The 20,292-nt window shown below is 39.3% G+C and overlaps 1 protein-coding gene across 1 annotated transcript in view; it reads left to right on the forward strand.

The window, feature by feature from the left end:
- Nucleotides 1-6,774: 6,774 nt before the first annotated feature.
- The window catches only part of LOC115115240 (ly6/PLAUR domain-containing protein 1-like), a 53,229-nt gene continuing 39,711 nt past the window's right edge, over nt 6,775-20,292 (forward strand). Inside the window, exons 1-2 of the mRNA XM_029643738.2 lie at nt 6,775-6,951; nt 16,004-16,138. Coding sequence (XP_029499598.1) covers nt 6,903-6,951; nt 16,004-16,138 — 184 coding nt within the window. The 5' untranslated portion in view covers nt 6,775-6,902. The remainder of the gene's footprint in view (nt 6,952-16,003; nt 16,139-20,292) is intronic.

The raw sequence follows: 20,292 nt of genomic DNA on the forward strand, positions 1-20,292 counted from the left end.
GGTAAACGCTGTATATGTCTGCTCAATCGGAAATGGAAATGTCAACCACTCTATTATGCAGATCTAATGCTGATCGGGTTTAATGCTGGCTTTAATATCATTCATCGGCATTCATGACAGGTATAATAAGACCAGAAAACTTCACAATTCACAAACATTTCACAAAATCTGCAATGTTCTAACCCTAAAGAGAGAGATCAAGCTTACTTGATAACAAACTGGTGAATTACAGTCAACGTGAGCCTTCTGGCTGTAATCAATCGGCATCGCCGGAGTTCAGTGGTATGTATAGCATGCTTGAAATATTAAGGTCATTTCCGATTGAGCCGACATATGCAGAGTTTGCAGGGAACGCAGTCTCTGCTAACATGGGAACATTGTCTTTAAATGCTAATCGAGTACAATGTGGAACTTTGGCAATAGAAATAGAATCCAGCCCTTAGTAACAATGAGTTGGATGTTATTTTCAACTAAATACAAAGATCTTGTTTCAGTTAACCCCCAAGGGGGTTTATTTTTTAAAAGTCATAATTAAAGTATTCGTAATCCCCCACTTACTGGGCTTACTGGGGCCAATTAACAGATTTTGAGCTCTAATGAAGCAGGGTATTCTTAACAATTAACAGTCTCTTGATGGGCAATTATGGAGGAATAAATAAAGCTAATTTACTTAACTCAGTAGCCTAGGTCAAGAGCAACTCCTCAATAGCCCTCTGATCCTGTCAAGAGGGTATGATGGAGGGAGGAAAAAGTCTGTCTCTCTCTTGAAAGGTCATCATTAATAATAAAAATATGTTCTTAATTGACTTACGTGTGTATATAAAAGTTTGATAAATAAACTACAAACCATTTTGAAAAGAAAGGAACAGTGCAATAAATGATGTTGGACTGGTCAGCAATGGCTATAGGCTTGACAAATAGGCTCCTATACGGTATATACCTCTTCTTGATTAAAGTCTTAGTCATTCTGGTGGAACATTTGAAGGTTGACATAGAGTATACATTCACAGTGTTCCTTGTGAAGATGTCGCTAACCTTCACACAGGAACATGTGGGCAGGTGTAGACAGCCATCTAGTGAAAATTAGTTTGGAGCCTGGAAAAAGTACATCGACGTGGAGCGCAATTCAGCAGCACGAGACAGGGTGTTAGATGGTTTTCCAGAGAAAATTGCAGCTCAGTTTGAAACTCTTATTTGGAAAGAGCACCATGCTGTACTATTTCTGATTTCTCTTAGCAGAAAAAGGTACTGTATCTTATCTACTATGACCCTTTCTACATACACAGGACATTTTGCAGTGATAAATCAACACTTAAGAGTTAATTTTAGCACTACCTCAGATAACATATGGTCTCACTATATAGAGTGTAAAAAGTACACAGTGTTACATTTTGAGTGTTAATGTAGTGTAAAAAAAATCAACACTGCTTTCATTACACTTGATGGTGTTACTTAAATGTAACACTATAGGGTAATTAACTATCACAGTGTTATTTCAATTCAACACTAGTGTTAATCTAAATGTAACTCCTATTAGTGTTCAACAAAAGCACTGTTACAGTAAATCATTTTGGGTGTTTTTTTAACACTGTGTGGTGTAAAGCCTCATTTACATATTTCCCGTGGGCCTTTTCTTTTTCGAGTGACGAGTCACCACCCATGACATTATATGTTGGTGACAGAGACATGATTGTTGAATTCTTTGCTTTCAAAGGCCTGTGGCTTTTACCAAATGAGCACATAGGTGAAAGATATCATAAAACATTTTGAAAATACATTACATACAGTATATCATAAGGCCTTACTTTGATGGCCTAGTTTAACCTAAGACAGTGATGTTAGGAAATTCCAAGTTTACAGGCCACATCAAGCCTGCAAGTCACATTATGATGGCTGGCAAAGTGATGTGTAATTCGTATTGGAATTCAGCCAGAGATTGGATATCCAACGGTTGGCATTTTTATTCACCCACAACCTGCATTCAGAATGACAGTCAGGGTTAGGAACATAGATAAAGGAGCTTACCTAAATCATTTAAACCGGAACAGCCATTTCAGTAACAGGTGCAATAAATCTAACTAACAGATTGGATTTGTTTAGAAAAATGTGATATTTATCTTTGATTAATCAAGATTAATCTCTCAATCAAGATGAATCAATCATTCAATCAACGTGCATGCAAAAACACAGATTTGAAAAACAATCCAAAAAAATGTACCTGCTGTAGAGTATGCTGGGAAATACAGTGGCTTGCGAAGGTATTCACCCCCTTGTCATTTTTCATATTTTGTTGCCTTATAACCTGGAATTAAAATTGATTTTTGGGGGGTTTGAATCATTTGATTTACACAACATGCCTACCACTTTGAAGATGCCAGATATTCTTTCCTGTGAAACAAGCAAGAAATAAGACAAAAAAACGGAAAACTTGAGCGTGCATAACTATTCATCCCCCTAAAGTTAATACATTGTAGACCCACCTTTTTCGTCAGTTACAGCTGCAAGTATCTTGGGGTATGTCTCTATAAGCTTGGCACATCTAACCACTGGGATTTTTGCCCATTCTTCAAGGCAAAACTGCTCCAGCTCCTTCAAGTTGGAAGGGTTTGGCTGGTGTACAGCAATCTTTAAATCATACCACAGATTCTCAATTGGATTGAGGTCTGGGCTTTGACTAGGCCATCATAAGACATTTAAATGTTTCCCCTTAAACTACTTGAGTGTTGCTTTAGCAGTATGATTAGGGTCATTGTCCTGCTGGAAGGTCTTAAATCTCTGGAAGACAGGTCTCCCTCAAGAATTTCCCTGAATTTAGCACCATCCATCATTCCTTCAATTCTGACCAGTTTCCCAGTCTCTGACGATGAAAAACATCCCACAGCATGATGCTGCCACCACCATGCTTCACTGTGGGGATGTAATTCTCGGGGTGATGAGAGATGTTAGGTTTGCGCCAGATATAGCGTTTTCGTTGAACTCAATTTTAGTCTCATCTGACCAGAGTACCTTCTTCCATATGTTTGGGGAGTCTCCCACATGTCTTTTGGCGAACACCAAACGTGTCTTCTTCTTATTTTCTTTAAGCAATGTTTTTTTTCTGGCCACTCTTATGTAATGCCCAGCTCTGTGGAGTGTAGGGCTTAAAGTGGTCCTATGGACAGATACTCCAATCTCCGCTGTGGAGCTTTGCAGCTCCTTCAGGGTTATCTTTGGTCTCTTTGTTGCCTCTCTGATTAATGCCCTCCTAGTTTTGGTGGGCAGCTGTCACTTGGCAGGTTTGTTGTGGTGCCATATTCTTTCCATGTTTTAATAATGGATTTAATGGTGCTCTGTGGGATGTTCAGAGTTTTGGATATTTCTTTTTTTTAACCCAACCCTGATCTGCACTTCTCCACAACTTTGGTGTCCCTTGCTTATTGGTGTTGCAGACTCTGGGGACCTTTCGGAACAGGTGTATATATACTGAAATTATGTGACAGATCATGTGACACTTAGATTGCACACAGGTGGACTTTACTTAACTAATTATGTGACTTCTGAAGGTAATTGGTTGCATCAGATCTTATTTAGGCGCTTCATAGCAAAGGGGGTGAATCCTTATGCACACACCGCTTTCTCGTTTAAAATTTCTTTTTGAATTTATTGAAAGAAGTAATTTTTTCATTTCACTTCACCAATTTGGACTATTTTGTGTATGTCTATTACATGAAATCCAAATAAAGATCCATTCAAATTACAGGTTGAAATGCAACAAAATAGGAAAAACACCAAGGGGGATGAATACTTTTGCAAGGCACTGTATGATAATGATGGGTGTGGTTTTGGCTGGGACTGTTTACTCTCCATAGTGTAAAACAATAACTCTAGTTATCAACACCAACACTGGGGTGCTTTTTACACCACTCTTACAGAGTGAATTTAACTCCTGAATCAACATTAGAAATGTTACACAAAAAAATCAACACAACCATGCAATCATAACGGAAAAACATATCTCATTGCGTTCATATGCATGAATACTGATAAGGCATACAAAATAGCTATAGACATGGGCAGACTGGCTATTTGGCAAATCTAGAAAATACCAGGTGCCGGACCATCTTTTATTGAGGTGGGCTGGTAAAAAAATAATAATCTTGAAAATAAATAAAAATTAAAGACATGTCCGGCGGCCCATGGGCCATTTTTTTTCCATTACTTTTGCGCAATTACTCTGTTGTCATAATAATCTATATTGAGAATTTTGGTGACCAGCAGTCAACGGCCGGCCCCCCTACCAAGATTTGCAGGTCCGGTTTTCTGATTGGCTGAGCTGAGGAGGCGCAAATTCACATTCAAAGTCAAATGTGACCCGATTCAGGAAACTTGGCGTATGTCGCAAGTCACAACTTCACAGGAGAGCCGAACGTGACCTTTCATGTGCCTTAATAACAAACTTGTGCACCATCTGTAAATATAAATAACATTGTTACATTACGAGCCTTCTTGGTTAAACCTCTCTGGGATAGGGGGACGCAAATGTCCCACTTGGCCAGTTGCAATGGAAAATGCAGAGCGCCAGATTCAAATAAAATACTATAAAATTCAAACTTTCATTAAATCACACATGCAAGATAGCAAATTAAAGCTACACTCGTTGTGAATCCAGCCAACATGTCAGATTTCTAAAAGGCTTTTGGGCGAAAGCATAAGAAGCTATTATCTGATGATAGCACAGCAGTAAACAAAAAGAGAAATAATATTTCAACCCTGTAGGCGCTACACAAAATGCAGAAATAAAATAAAATAGAAATAAATAAATATAAATCATGCCTTACTTTTGACGAGCTTCTTTTGTTCTTTCGTTGGCACTCCAATATTATTTGGCGCGTTTGATCCAGAAAAAAACAGCTTCCAGTTTGCGCAAAGTCACTATAAAATATCTCAAAAGTTACCTGTAAACTTTGCCAAAACATTTCAAAATACTTTTGTAATACAACTTTAGGTATTTTTAAACGTTAATAATCGATCAAATTGAAGACGGGTCTATCTGTTTTCAAAAGAGGACGAGCCCAACTCTCAACAGCGTTACCCTTTTCCAAGATGGCCGTACTTCTTCATTGCACAAAGGAATAACCTCAACCAAATTCCAAATACTGGTGACATCCAGTGGAAGCGGTAGGAACTGCAAACAAGTGCCTAAGAAATATTATTGCCCCATGAGAATTCATTGAACAGACAGCGACCTCAAAAATAAATAATTCTGAATGGTTAGTCCTCTGGGTTTTGCCTGCTACATAAGTTCTGTTATACTCACAGACATGATTCAAACAGTTTTAGAAACTTTAGAGTGTTTCCTACCTACTAATGATAAATCTTATATTCTTGGCATGAGTAGCAGGAAGTTGAATTTGGGCACGCTATTTATCCAAAAGTGAAAATGCTGCCCCCTATCCCAAAGCCACAGAAAAAGTGAGCAACCTTCCCACTAACCATGATTGGCTGAGATAATGAGTGGGCTGTACATGCTGAGAGAGGAGTTCGACTTGGTCTGCCATATTGAAGACGTCTGTCTATTTGAGCTCTTCAGTCTGTGTTGGTAATCCTGTTGAACGTTTTTTTGTATGTATTGTGTAGTGGAGCTGCATAAGTGTTTCTCTCCATTTTCTGGAGGATCAAGTTTTGAAATCAGTGGAATTAGAGTATGATAGCTAAAGAGATGGAGAAAACACCTGTCTCCGGATTACATCTTCAAACTAAGGACAACCGTGGTATGGCATTCCTGACAGGGACACGCGTCCATGATGCATGTTGATGTACAGTATACAGGTAAGATAGTCTAGCGTTAGCTACGCTAGCTATATTTTAAGATATGTTGTGTTTCTAATTTTGACAGAAAGTGGTTTCATTTCAAGCTAAAGTGTATTGTTAGCTAGCGAGCTAACGTTATGATTTGTTTCCAACAGCCGTTTTCTTTTTTAGTTAGCGCCTTATGTTAGGCAGTGTTGGAACTTTGTTCATTGTTGTTTAACTAGCTAACTTTAGCTGGCTGGCTCGTTAGCTAACATTACTTGACGTGCGTACAACACCCGTAGAATATGGCCGGTGTCAGTAAACGTCTGCAAAAAAGCGTAATGAAATTCTTGCCAGCTGAGCTGGTTAGGCTGTTTTCATGTTATCCAGAGGTAAACAAATCATCGGCCAGAGCATCAAGTGTACGCTCCGAGAGCAAAACGAGATGGGTGGGGCTAAAGCTTAAGGTGCTGAATGGGTGTAGACAAAGAAGAGCTCTTCACTAGATACCAAAACATTAAAAGGCGATTTTCTCAATAGTGAGTTTACAAGTTGATCAACTTTCAAAGCGGAATTATTTTCCATTGTTTCTCAAATGCAGTGTATGATATACCATTTTGTAGCTCTGAGTCTCTATTTAATCCAATGTAAGAAAAAAACAAACACAATTTCACATTTTGCTACATAAAACCAAATCCAGGAGTGAGTCATGTGAGTCACAAATGCAATCATCAAAGAGAGTGATAACTGTTCTGACTCTCTGTCAGTCACTCAGTCAGAATAGATCAATTGAAATGTGTCAGCTGATGTGACTAAAATGCCAGGGCTGAATTTTTGTCCCAGTCCGCCCCTGGTTATAGATTACTTTTTTAGCACTGGAAATCTGATTAAAATCATAACATTTTTGGATTAAACACATAATCATATCACACTGTACACTTGCGACCGCCACTCCCCTCCCAGTTATCTCTGGCAAGTGCCGTGGCTGGTCTCACTGTCGAATCAGAGGTACGCAGCACTGAACGTTTAGGAGGGTACCATGGACGTTCGTCGGATCCATAAATGGACTGTGCACTGCTCGCAACATCACCAGGTCTAATGTGTTCTTCCCAAGCGACACCATCGAAAGAATGCGGCTGCTTACTTATACAACTTTGTTCTGGTTTATCCTCAAAGCAGGTATGTTACCCACGGGATTTGTTAACTGTAACGCTGCAAGCCGTTTTGGAATGCAATGGATAGTCTACCTAAATGATGTGTAATACCAGACGATATGCGTCTAAATGGAGTAGGCATAGTATTAATAACGTGTTTTGTTTTACTAATTGTTTTAACGCTCTAACAATATCTGGAGAGGAAGATAAGCTCAGGGTGGGTCATTGATTGCCAGTAGGTTACCCTGGTGCGCAAGCAATTTGGTTCATTTGAAAGGGGGGGGAAGTTTATAACATTTTCGGTAGTTTTTACTTCTCTGTGATATTTCCTACTGCGTCTTTACGCACTGTTTGGCACTGTTGACGTGGGAACGCAAAAATATTATCTTTACACCAGTGTGTGGATGTCAAGAGAATGAGACAAGCCTGCTTACAGATGGAAACACTGTTCGAAATAATTTTGACAAAGGGGTGTATGCAACCGGTACCCGTTAGTGCGTATTGATGCTTATATTATCACACATTCCTTGTAGCCTACTACACTTACTCGTTTGAGAATACTTAATTTGTGCCAGATGCTGCTGGAACAGGATCCGGTGTCTCTCCTTTTTGGACTGTTTCGTTCCAGGACCAATTTGGCCGGATCCAGTACCTCTCATGGCATGAAAAATAATCATAAAAAATATATACATGTGAATATATAATAAAAGCGAACAAAGTTCATTTGAATTGCCTATTAATTAGGTATCCTAAAGACCCGAGTTGATTCGGGTTGGGTCGAATGCTCTTAAGGTTTGCGCAACATTGTAACCTACAGTGCATTCGGAAAGTACAGAACTTGAATCTCGTTTTAGTTCTGGGAGACAGACGCGCTTCTCACACAGCCACGGCCATGCGTTGGTATCAAACATACTGTGCATTCGGAAAGTATTCAGACCCTTTTACTTTTTCCACATTTTGTTATGTTACAACCTTATTCTAAAATGGATTAAATATTTTTTCCCCTCATCAGTTTACACACAATACTACATGACAAAGCAAAAACAGATTTTTCGAAATTTTTGAAGAAAAAAACTGGGGGAAAGAAACGAAAATATCACATTTACATAAGTATTCAGACACTTAGTAGTTTCTTGAAGCACCTAGCAATTACAGCATTGAGTCTTCTTGGGTATGACGCTACAAGCTTGGCACACCAGTATTTGGGAGGTTGGATGGGGAGCGTCAACGCACAGCTATTTTCAGTTATCTTCAGAGAAGTTCTTATCGGGTTCAAGTATGGGCTCTGGCTGGGCCGCTCAAGGATATTCAGAGACTTGTCCCGAAGCCACCCCTGCGTTGTCTTGGCTGTGTGCTTAGGGTTGTTGGAAGGTTAACCTTCACCCCAGTCTGAGGTACTGAATGCTTTTCATCAAGGATCTCTCTGTATTTTGCTCCGTTCATCTTTGTCTTGATCCTGAGTAGTCTCCCAGTCCCTGCCTCTGAAAAACATCCCCACAGCATGATGCTGCCACCACCATGCTTCACCATAGGGATGGTGCCAGGTTTCCTCCAGATGTGACGCTTGGCATTCAGGCCAAAGAGTTCAATCTTGATTTCATCAGACCAGAGAATCTTGTTTCTCATGGTCTGAGAGTCTTTAGATGCCTTTTGGCAAACTCCAAGTGGCTGTCATGTGCCTTTTACTGAGGAGTGGCTTCCGTTTGGCCACTCTACCATAAAGGCCTGATTGGTGGTGTACTGCAGAGATGGTTGTCCTTCTAGAAGGTTCTCCCATCTCCACATGGGTACTCTGGAGGGAGCTCTGTCAGAGTGACCATCCGGTTCCTGGTCACCTCCATGACCAAGGCCCTTCTCCCACAATTTCTCAGTTTGACTGGGCGGCCAGCTCTAGGAAGAGTCTTGGTGGTTCTAAAAATCCCCCATTTAAGAATGATGGAGGCCACTGTTTTCTTTTGGGCACTTCAATGCTGCATAATTTTTTTGGTACTCTTCCTCAGATCTGTGCCTCGACACAATCCTGTCTCGGAGCTCTGTGGAAAATTCCTTTGACCTCATTTCTTGGTTTTTGCTCTGACATTGCACTGTCAACTGTGGGACCTTATATAGTCAGGTATGTGCCGTTCCAAATCATGTCCAATTAATTGAATTTACCACAGGTGGACTCCAATCAAGTTGTAGAAACATCTTAAGGATGATCAATGGAAACAGGATGCACCTGAGCTCAATTTCAAGTCTCATTGCAAAGGGTCTGAATACTTATGTAAATAAGGTGTTTCGGTTATTTATTTGAAATAAATTTGCAAAAATGTATAAAAATCTGTTTTCACTTTGTCATTATGGGGTATTGTGTGTAGATTGATGATGAAATAATTGGATCAATTTTAAAACAAGGCTGTAACGTTACAAAATCTGGAAAAGTCAAGGTGTCTGAATACTTTCCGAATGCACTATATGTTTGAGACCAACGCATGGCAGTGGCCGTATGAGAAGTGCGTCTGTGTCTCTTAGAACTGAAACGAGATTCACGCTCTGTGATCTCTCTCCCTCGCTCTGCTCTGATAGACATGAATGAGCCGGCAACTCTCATCTCTCCAGCTTTGCACGTCATTATTTATTTCCTTATAGAACAACACAATCTCACACTCAATTCATTCAAATATGCACAGAAAGTATTTCAGCAGATGTGCCTTTTTATGTGGTTTTGTGTCGCTTAATTCATGTGAAAATACGCAAATTTTTGTTCAACTTAATTTGTTGGAAAATACACACATTTTTGTGCGACTTCATTCATAGAAAAAATGCGTTTTTGGGGGGGCAAACTTTGGGAAAAATCTTTTGAAAGTTATTGGAGCAATTTTTGGGCAATGGTGTTCTGCAATGGGTTTTTTGTGTCCCACATTTATTTATATTAAAAAAACTTGTTAATTAACAACCCAATATTGTTAACAACCAGGTTGTCACCCAAATACTTATAATAAAATAGTAGCCATTATGTTTTTTTATTTATTATTCATGCCAATGCTGTTTTCTGTGCTTGTTTTTTCTTAATACTTTTGGGAACTGGTGCTATGTCGGATTTATGGGGGTTGCCAAATTGGGGTTATAGCTGTATTTGTCCGTTTTTTTTTTGTGGTATTGAGGAAGTTATTTGATTGGGGAAATGGGATACATTTCCATTATGGGAAATTAATTAATCATTAAATGTGGGGAAATAGAAGACCTGCAAAAATCTGTTTGGTTTAAATTCCCCTGGTGCAACTGCATGGTATTTGCAATTATCAATTAAGCCATATCAATGCAGTTAAACAGGTTAATGTAAAATAATGAATTATGTTTGCTTACACTAATGGCACTTCCAAGGCCATTTCATGATGATTTTTACGGTCATGTCAATCATGTTATAGACTTAGGCTATTGTAACAAGGCATATGCCAACATTGTAGGCCCACTGCCTCTGCCCAGAGGCCTACTAGGCTTTCACGTCAATGGCTGTTAGAGCTCACTTTGCCATGTATGAGCCCTGGTTAGAGTCCCTGTTGCAATTTATTCTGCTATATTTTTAAGCTGATATAACTTGTATCATTATTATAGGGCTGTGATACCCGCAGCCGAATGGCTACCATTAATGTGATGACGGCTATTTTATCAAATCTATTAACTACGTTAAATTATTACATGATTAAATTAATCACCTAACAATTAAGTCATTAGTAACTTGGGGCACCATGGAAAAAGTTTGCTTAATGAGTTACCATTTCCCGAATTAACTCAGGAATATATCAGAATATATCTGATATGCATCTTGGGGCGGCAGGGTAGCCTAGTGGGAATCCCCGAGCTGACAAGGTACAAATCTGTCGTTCTGCCCCTGAACAGGCAGTTAACCCACTGTTCCTAGGCTGTCATTGAAAATAAGAATTTGTTCTTCACTGACTTGCCTAGTTAAATAAAGCTTAAAAAATAAAATATCGTTATCATACCAGTCATCCATTAATCATTATTTCTTCATATCAGTCTCATTCTGAACTTTGCAAAATTCTTGGATATCTGCACGAACCCTGGTCTAAATGATGATTCAGCGATAGACAAATTGACTAAATATTTATTTACTATCTAACTAAATAATCACACAGAAATACATAAACACAAACATACATAAGTTGAATTGATTACTAACATAATGCAATGAAAAGTCCCTAGTGGATTAACCCGATATGACGGCTTGTTACACAATGAAAGGGATGGGAAAAGAAACAGCGGGAGAGACAGAGAGTGGGCTGATTGTACATACATGTGGGAAATACGCTCATCATAAATATGGATATTTAGCACCCTAACAACCGCTCATTCGGATTTAGAAATGCAACACATATTTACACTTGTAGGTCTTTGTCGTCTCTCTGTTGAAATCTCCCGTCCGTCTATGGCGAGTGGTTCGATTTAAGTCTCTGGTTGTGTAAGTCTCTGGTTGTCCACCAGAGGTCACATGTCCTCAGTTGTCGTAGGCTTTTTGTCTTTGAGTGTTCGTTAGACTGGATACATCAGAGAACACATGCGGGGTTCTTTGGGTCGAGTTTACTAGATTAACTACTTAAACAGCTGCAGACTGAATGTTGCGATGTAGTCTTTATCTTCTTCAGTCGAGAGTTTGAGTCTTACCATGTTTTGGTCTTGTGGTTCTAAACCATTTCAATATGTAGCCACCACTCCTTGCTTTCTGGTCTAATGTAAATGTTGATGCCATTCATTTATGCACTCGCCTTGGAGGGCGGTTCCATCACGTTGTAACAATGTCTGTGTTCACTTGACTGTGGATACTGACTTGGCAAAAGTTTATATAAAAACAATTATCTCATTTAGAAGGCTAAAATCACATTTAATCTTCTCACAAATAGTAATATAAGTTTTACAACATTCAAATCTGATAACTGGGACGTATACATTTGTAGAGTTATTTAGTTATACCGTCCATAATAATATCACAAAACAATCAACTTTTTGTTTGGGTCCTCACCAATCATTCCAGACGTTTGGATTTGAAAACTAATGTCCCAATCTTTTGATGTTTGAAGTTTTGGCAAGATTCTCTCTCTACACACATCAGATTCCTTTGTGCAAACAAAGTTTATGATCAGTCATTAAAGTCATAAGGCTTCACCTTCCCCCCTTTCCGTTTTATAACAGGTAGTGTCCATTCATTTACAGTAATGTGTTGATTAATTATTGCTTTATGTCAGTGGAAACATGGAATATGTAGAGAGGGGGTGGGGTGGGGGGCTCTCTTTGATCCTCACCCAGGAGTGAAAGTCATGTCACTTCAGACTGACCCAACCATGCCGCACTGCTTCTTAACACAGCGCCATCCAACCCGGAAGCCAGCCGCACCAATGTGTCAGAGGAAACACTGTGCACCTGGCAACCTTGGTTAGCGCGCACTGCGCCCGGCCCGCCACAGGAGTCGCTGGTGCGACAAGGATTTCCCTACCAGCCAAGCCCTAGTGTAATCCGGACAACGCTAGGCGAATTGTGCGTCGCCCCATGGACCTCCCGGTCGCGGCCGGTTACGTTAGAGCCTGGGTGGAACAGCTGGCACTGCAGTACAGCACCCTTAACCACTGCGCCACCCGGGAGCCCCCCTAGACTGAGCATTTCTTACCATTTATTTACGGAGAGCAATTTCCATTTTATAACAGGTAGTGTCCATTTATTTACAGTAATGTGTTGATTAATTATTGCTTTATGTCAGTGGAAACATGGAATATGTATAAAAATGCCAAATATATCAAAAGCTAATTCAAGCAGAGATTTACAACTATTTAACCATGTTAATTATTATTGAAACATGTAAACTACAAACATGTAACTAGTTAAAGATAATGAATACATGACAACTACATACAAATATTTAATTACAGATAATTCATACAAAGTCAAGAGTTGGTTTAACATGAGTACAAACAAAGTGAGTGTGTGTGTGTGTGTGTGTGTATTATGGTTTGTATTATAATTTCCCATAATGAAAATCTATCCCCCTTCCCCAATCAATTAGCTTCATCGATACCCCCAAAAAATAACAGAAACGTCTGTATTTATTCTCCAATCTGGCAACTCTCACAAAACTCCACATAGCCTTGTATGAAATGCATTATGAAATAAATGGTGTGATGTACACAATAAAGTGGAGCCTTGTATTAAATGCATTATGAAAAAAAATGGTAATGTAGGCTCCACGAAATATGAAATGCGCTATGAAGAAAATCATATAGGCCTACTGTTGACTACACACAAAAAGGGGCCACAATTGCACCAGTATCCCAAAGTATTAATAAGTGAAAACAAGCATAGAAAACAGTATTGGCATTAATAAAAATAAATTTTAAAAAGCAACAACAAAAGGCTGCTATTATATTATAATTATTTTGGTGACAACCAGGTTGATCAAAAATATTGGGTTGTTGAAACGTTTTTTAAAAATAAATAAGTGGGACACAAAAAAAGGCAGTGTGGAACACCATTGCCCATCATGCATTGCTCTAATCATTTACAAAAAATTGTCCTGAAGTTTGCCCCCCAAAAATGTATTTTCCTACGAATGAAGTCGCTCAAAAATGTGTTTCTTTTCACACTAATTAAGCTACACAAAAATGCACAAAAATGCACGAAATCTGCAAAAATACTTTTTGTACATATTTGCACGACTTAAGTGTGAAACTGTTGTGCGTGCGAAGGGTTCTGGAGGAGCTGCAGCACCCCTGATAAATTGAAATACATTTGCCAAATGTATAGAGTTACTGCTGTCTGTTCAGAAATAAATGAAATGATTTATAATAGATTACTACACCACGAGAAAGCATATAATTTAGCCACTGACCATCAGCTTCTTAAAAAAATGTTGGCCTAGCTGTAGAGTGTACCCCAATAACAAGGCATAGTCTACAGTGAACAAACAGCATGCATACAAAACAGGCCTTTAGCAATATTTCAAATAGAATTTCTGGAAAACACAGGTTGGAAAGCAAATGGCTCCTGCTGAAAAGAGATGTCTCTAATCTATCTGCTGTAGGCTACCAAAATATTTGATCAACTTTCAAATAGGCCTATTGTTTTATAAAGTAAAAGGAGAGAGAGCGAGAGAGAGGCTTTTAGCACGAGCACATCAGCCATCACCAGCGAGTGAGCTGCGCATCATTGAGTGAGTCAGTAAAGATGGAAAGCATTTTTAGGACTATAATTTCCTCCTGATATTGTAGGCTACATTGTGTGTCTGCACACACCTAGGCCTAGGCTATTGATGGATTCAACACAAGGCCAATTGTATTGATGTCAGTGTCAAGTAGCCTGTCATTTCCATCATTTGTGTGGTATTATGGTGCTTTCATGACAACTGGGAACTCTGGAAAAAAACGAGGTTGAATCATGACATCAGTGATCTTCATGTTAGAAAGTCGGAGCTCTAGAAAGAGGCCTGAGCTCCCGACTTGGAATTCCGTGTTGGATGACAGTTCAAAACAACTTTTTTCCCCCAGAGTTCTCAGTTGTCTTGAATGCACTAAAGTCAGAAGTCAGAGATTTCCCAGTTACGAGTTCCCATGTTTTGAACAAGTCATTAAAAAAGATTATGCCAACGTCTCCAGTCATGTAAAGTTATGTAGAATTGCATGAAATGCATTTATAAAAAGCCACATTTCCCCAAACCGTTGACCACTAAAAATGTTCTCCATGTGTGCAACTTCTGCAAGTGCCTCTACTCTACTGCTCTATGCCACTACGCAAATGCAATGATATGCATGCAATGCTTTACTATAAAGGTGATTTTTTTTCTCATGCGTTCCGGTACCTCAGAGCTCCCTATTTCACAACACTACTGTGCTTACATTTTGCTCAGGCACCTCCCGATTTACAAATTATGCACTGGGAATATATTATGTTTGGTAGTCTCATTCTATTGCTTAACATTGAATGACATCAACATAATTTGTTTTGCTCACGTAATAGAGGGAGTGTAATGCTAATAGAGCTCTCCTGTGCTGCATATCCAATGTTTCTCTCTGCCTGCCAAGAATGTCGTTTTTGATGTATCCCTGAAACCTGGTTTGACTGAATTAGTGTAACTTTCCCCTGGGTACCTGGAAAAAACGCCCATGTACCCTGACATGGCAATTTCCCAACTGTCTGCCCTTATTAACAGTTTAAGATGTATGTTTACCAAAGCAGAACTCCAGAAAATGAGTGACATTTGGATGGGGCATACTGTTGCACACTGGATGATGGAGCAGTGCTCATTGTGCAGTAAACTTGTTCCCTTTACATTTTTAGTTGAAACACAGTCACTACTCAACTGTAGCTGGATGAAGTTGCTTGCTGTGGTCATAGTTGATAAATAAGGTGAATAAGCTACATTTAGGTGAATAAGCTACATTTAGATTTTTTTTCAGGTCCATTTTCAAGTTGAATAAGGTCTGACAGGGCTTTCTGATGCTCGTGTGATTTGTTGGGGGACACAATGGCCTGTTAAGAAAAAATGTCCGATATCTGATGTTCTGTCAGGGGAGCACACTCTCCAACATGCACAATGCATCAGGTGAATGTTTCACGTCTGCTGATGTCAAGTTATAGGGTTTTGTTGAATTACAATACATATTTTACGATTATACTGTATGACTTAGCCACAGTAATTGCAGCTGCATTTGTAACAGGAATCTTGTCATATTAGCCGATATCAAAATATTTTCAGAGGAAAAAAAGGTGAAATGTGCCAAAGTGCAGGATTGGACTATAGTTGCAGAAGTAGTGAAAAAATAAGGCTGAGATCCACATGAGTTATATAGTTTGGACATGTCTGCACAGATATTTGTGCACTGTTTCATAGTTTGACCATACCATGCCATACTGTATGTGTTCTTTGCACAGTATATTTCATTGTCTATGGGTATACTAATATCTCACTTTATACCTTTGTATTGAATTGTAATGGATTTTGAGTTCTTTCAACAACAAAAAACTTGATTCATACAGGTAAGTCAATTAGGAACAGATTTGCAATGGAAAACCTGTGTTTCTCACGTATGTTGCAGGGCTGGCACTGCAGATCCAGTGTTATCAGTGTGAAGAGGTCACTCACAATGACTGCTCCACACCCGAGTTCATCGTCAACTGCACTGTCAACGTGCAGGACATGTGTCAGAAGGAGGTGCTGGTGAAGGAAGACGGTAAGCCACATATGATATGAACTTACTTGACTTCAATCCTTCTACTCTGTGAGAAGCATGCAGTAGGCCAATCGAGCCAAAAAAGCTGTGTTTCGGGTTGTTTGGTCTTGACGATTGCGTCGAGATCTTTCCGCAAGATGCCTTCTATCTGTAACGTGTACAAACATAATACATAAATGGTTGGCGATTCGCTCTGTGAGTTTGAAAAAGACCTGAATGCATTCAAATAAACATGAAGGACTTTACCCCACTAGTTTTGAGTTACATTGGTTGAGATGTCAACTAACATGAATTCAACCAAAAATGTCACCCTGTCAATGAATATAGGTAAACAATTTGGGTGAAAAATGACTAAATTCCCTTCTGTTGATTACTTATAGAATATCCAGTCAGTTTTCCACATTCATTCAACTTAATCACATTGAATTCTTTGAAAATTATGTGGAAACAACAATGATTCAAAAAATTTGGACTCTGTGGGTCTGTCCTCAATCTATCCAACTGAGCTCCTAGATAGCCTGCTAAACCTCTATAGGTTGCTGACTTCACAGATCTTGGATCAGCACAGCTTGAATTAGCCCATGTTTAGTCAATGGTTCTGATGACAGGCAAAATTCCTGCAGTGCACCCCCCTTCGTTAGAGGACAAAAGTAACTTCGTTTTTGTTACACATACAGCACCAGTGAAAAGTTTGGTCACACCTACTCACTCAAGGGTTTTTCTTTATTTTTACTATTTTCTACATTGTTAGAATAATAGTGAAGACATAAAAACAATTAAATTACACATACGGAATCATGTAGTAACCTAAACAAATCAAAATATATGTTACATTTTAGATTCTTTAAAGTAGCAACCCTTTGCTTTGATGACAGATTTGGACACTCTTGGCATTCAATCAACCAGCTTCACCTGGAATGCTTTTTCAACAGTCTTGAAGGAGTTCCCACATATGCTGAGCACTTGTTGGCTGATTTTCCTTCACTCTGCGGTCCAACTCATCCCAAACCATCTCAATGTGGTTGAGGTCGGGTGATTTTGCAGGCCAGGTCATCTGATGCAGCACTCCATCACTCTCCTTCTTGGTCAAGTACCCCTTACACAGCCTGGAGGTGTGTTGGGTCATTGTCCTGTTGAAAAACATATTATAGTTCCACTAAGCGCAAACCAGATGGGATGGTGTATCACTGCAGAATACTGTAGTAGGCATGCTGGTTAACTGTAACTTGAATTCGAAATAAATCACAGACAGTGTCACACGCAAAGCATCCCCACACCATCACACCTCCTCCTCCATGCTTCATGTTGGGAACCACACATGCGGCGATCATCCATTCACCTACTCTGCATGTCACCAATTTTGGTTGGAACCAAAATCTCAAATTTGGACTCATCAGACCAAAGGACAGATTTCCAGCAGTCTAATGAGGATTGCTCATGTTTCTTGGACCAAGCAAGTCTATTCTTCTTATTGGTGTCCTTTAGTAGTGGTTTCTTTGCAGCAATTCGACCATGAAGGCCTGATTCACGCAGTCTCTTCTAAACAGTTGATGTTGAGATGTGTCTGTTACTTGAACTCTGTGAGAAGCATTTATTTGGGCTGCAATTTCCGAGGCTGGGAACTCTAATGAACTTATCCTCTGCAGCAGAGGTAACTCTGGGTCTTCCTTTCCTGTGGCAGTCCTCATGAGAGCCAGCTGTACCATAGCGCTTGATGATTATTGCAACTGCACTTGAAGAAACTTTCAAAGTTCTTGAAATGTTCCATATTGACTGACCTTCTTGTCTTAAGGTAATGATGGACTGTAATTTTTCTTTGCTAATTTGAGCTGTTCTTGCCATAATATGGACTTGGTATTTTACCAAATAGGGCTATTTTCTGTATACCACCCCTAACTTGTCACAACACAACTGATTGGCTCAAACGCATCAAAAAGGAAATAAATTCCAAAAATTAACTTTTATCAAGGCACACCTGTTATTTGAAATGCATTCCAGGTGACTACCTCATGAGGATGGTTGAGAGAATACCCAAGACTGTGCAAAGCTGTCATCAAGGCAAAAGGTGGCTACTCTGAAGATATAAAATACATTTAGATTTGTTTAACACTGTTTTGGTTACTACTTGTCCTCTCGCTCAGTTGTGCACTGGGGCCGCTCCACTCATCTTTCTATTCTGGTTTGAGCCACTCCTCTTTCTATTTTGGTTAGAGCCAGTTGTGCGTATGGAACATTTCTGGGATGCTTTATTTCAACTCATGAAACATGGGACCAACACTTTACTTGTTGTGTTTATATTTTTGTTAAGTATATATTACATGTACTAACAATAGTCTAGTCTGAACAATCAACCATCATATTGGCTGCCTCATACCATTACTGGTTTACAGGAGTAGCTTGTATTTCAAAGAATTTCCCCTAAGCTGTCGGCCGAGTGCGGTGCGACTGAATACCATAGTGACAATTACTGCCAGTAATTCATTTTATCACATGGCTGCAGCTGTAATGGGCTATATTTTCAACTCATTATGCACAATGTATAAGCCTGATTGTCCATAATCAATGAACCATAACTTTGAAATCCTACATTGGGCTTTACGCATAACCACCTAAATGGAAGAGAAGAATTCACAGAAAAAGAAGAGAAGAAGGGCCCAAGGCTGATGTGCATCAAAAACAGTAGGCCTGCGTATTTCTGTTGTTGTTCATATCGGTCCTAGCCTGTCATTTCTTCATGAAGGCCTACTGAAAACGTGGGTGAGCTGAAGTGCACTTTTATTTGCCCTTACATAAGGACTCTACTTCCAATCCATCAGTGTCCCATTTGCCTATTCATTCGATGAACATCTGTTGTGAGTTGCAGACATAAGCAATCGCTTATAGTAGTAGCCTAATCAATAACTTCTAACACAATATCACAACTAAAAATATAATTCTCTTTCATTACACAACATATGCCAAATAGCTGACTGGCCCCATACAGTTGAAGTCGGAAGTTTACATACACCTTAGCCAAATACATTTAAACTCGGCTTGTATGTAAACTTCTGACTATATTTGCTGTATTGTCATCCGCATCAATAGCCAGCCTACTGATTTGCCCCTTCTGATAGCGCCCTTAATGAAGTGGCATTCAGTCCTATATCATTTAAGTGCGTTTTCATCCAGACAAAAAAATGTCGTAATAATTATTATAATAATTGTCACTCGTGGATGATTATGGTTTCACATATCCACAGTTGACCAAACTGTATTGATTTAGAGCGAGAAGGGGTGGGAACAGCCCCCAAGAGCGCAAAGGGTGAGAGAGAGAGAGAGAGAGAGAGAGAGAGAGAGAGAGAGAGAGAGAGAGAGAGAGAGAGAGAGAGAGAGAGAGAGAGAGAGAGATGTAGTATGTAATGTAATGTTGTGTATGCCTAATTGGGAATTACTGGCTAGGCATGGTTACTCACAACCAGGTCGTGATCTTGGAGTCCCTGAAGAGTTGATTGTTAATGTACAGCTTGTCCAACACCAGGCACACTTTCTGGCCCTGTGGTGTTTAAGTTTAGGCTATAGTAAGCGCATCCTATCCATGATCTCGCCAGAATATTACTCATTAATAAAGAACGTTGTTCCTTCAGTTCCCTTCCTCTTTTTAGCACTCATTTTGTAATGGGTCAACCTGGCCACAATAGGTCTCGGTTTGTTGGGAACTTTCCTTCCAAAGCGGTGTGCCAATTTTTAAATCCACCTTAGCAACCTGTTCCTCCATCATCCAGAGTTGTTCCACCTACCATCCCTTGTGTATTCACCAGTGCAGTATTAATCAGCATTCAAAATCATAGTCAGTTAGCCAGAATAACTGTGATGAAGGTGAAAATATAACATTAAATAATTCAGCGGAGCTATTATGTCCAAGTCAGAATTGGAAACTCAACTAATTTACATAAAACCCTTTCAATATTTAAAAATAACAAGTAGTGGGGAGAAGGTAAAGCATGTTAAACAGTGATAATAAATTATTTGCCTAACTGTTGCAAGTCGAACATCTCATTTGTGTATCACGTGGCTCCAATACTCTGACTGAGCATTATAAACCTTGGATAAAAATAGTTGTTGAAAATCCTTGCATGTAAAAAATATCTGTTGAAGTTGTAGACTTACGTAACATG

The sequence above is a fragment of the Oncorhynchus nerka genome, linkage group LG3 (genome assembly GCF_034236695.1).
Source record: "Oncorhynchus nerka isolate Pitt River linkage group LG3, Oner_Uvic_2.0, whole genome shotgun sequence".
In the NCBI taxonomy this organism is placed as follows: Eukaryota; Metazoa; Chordata; class Actinopteri; order Salmoniformes; family Salmonidae; genus Oncorhynchus; species Oncorhynchus nerka.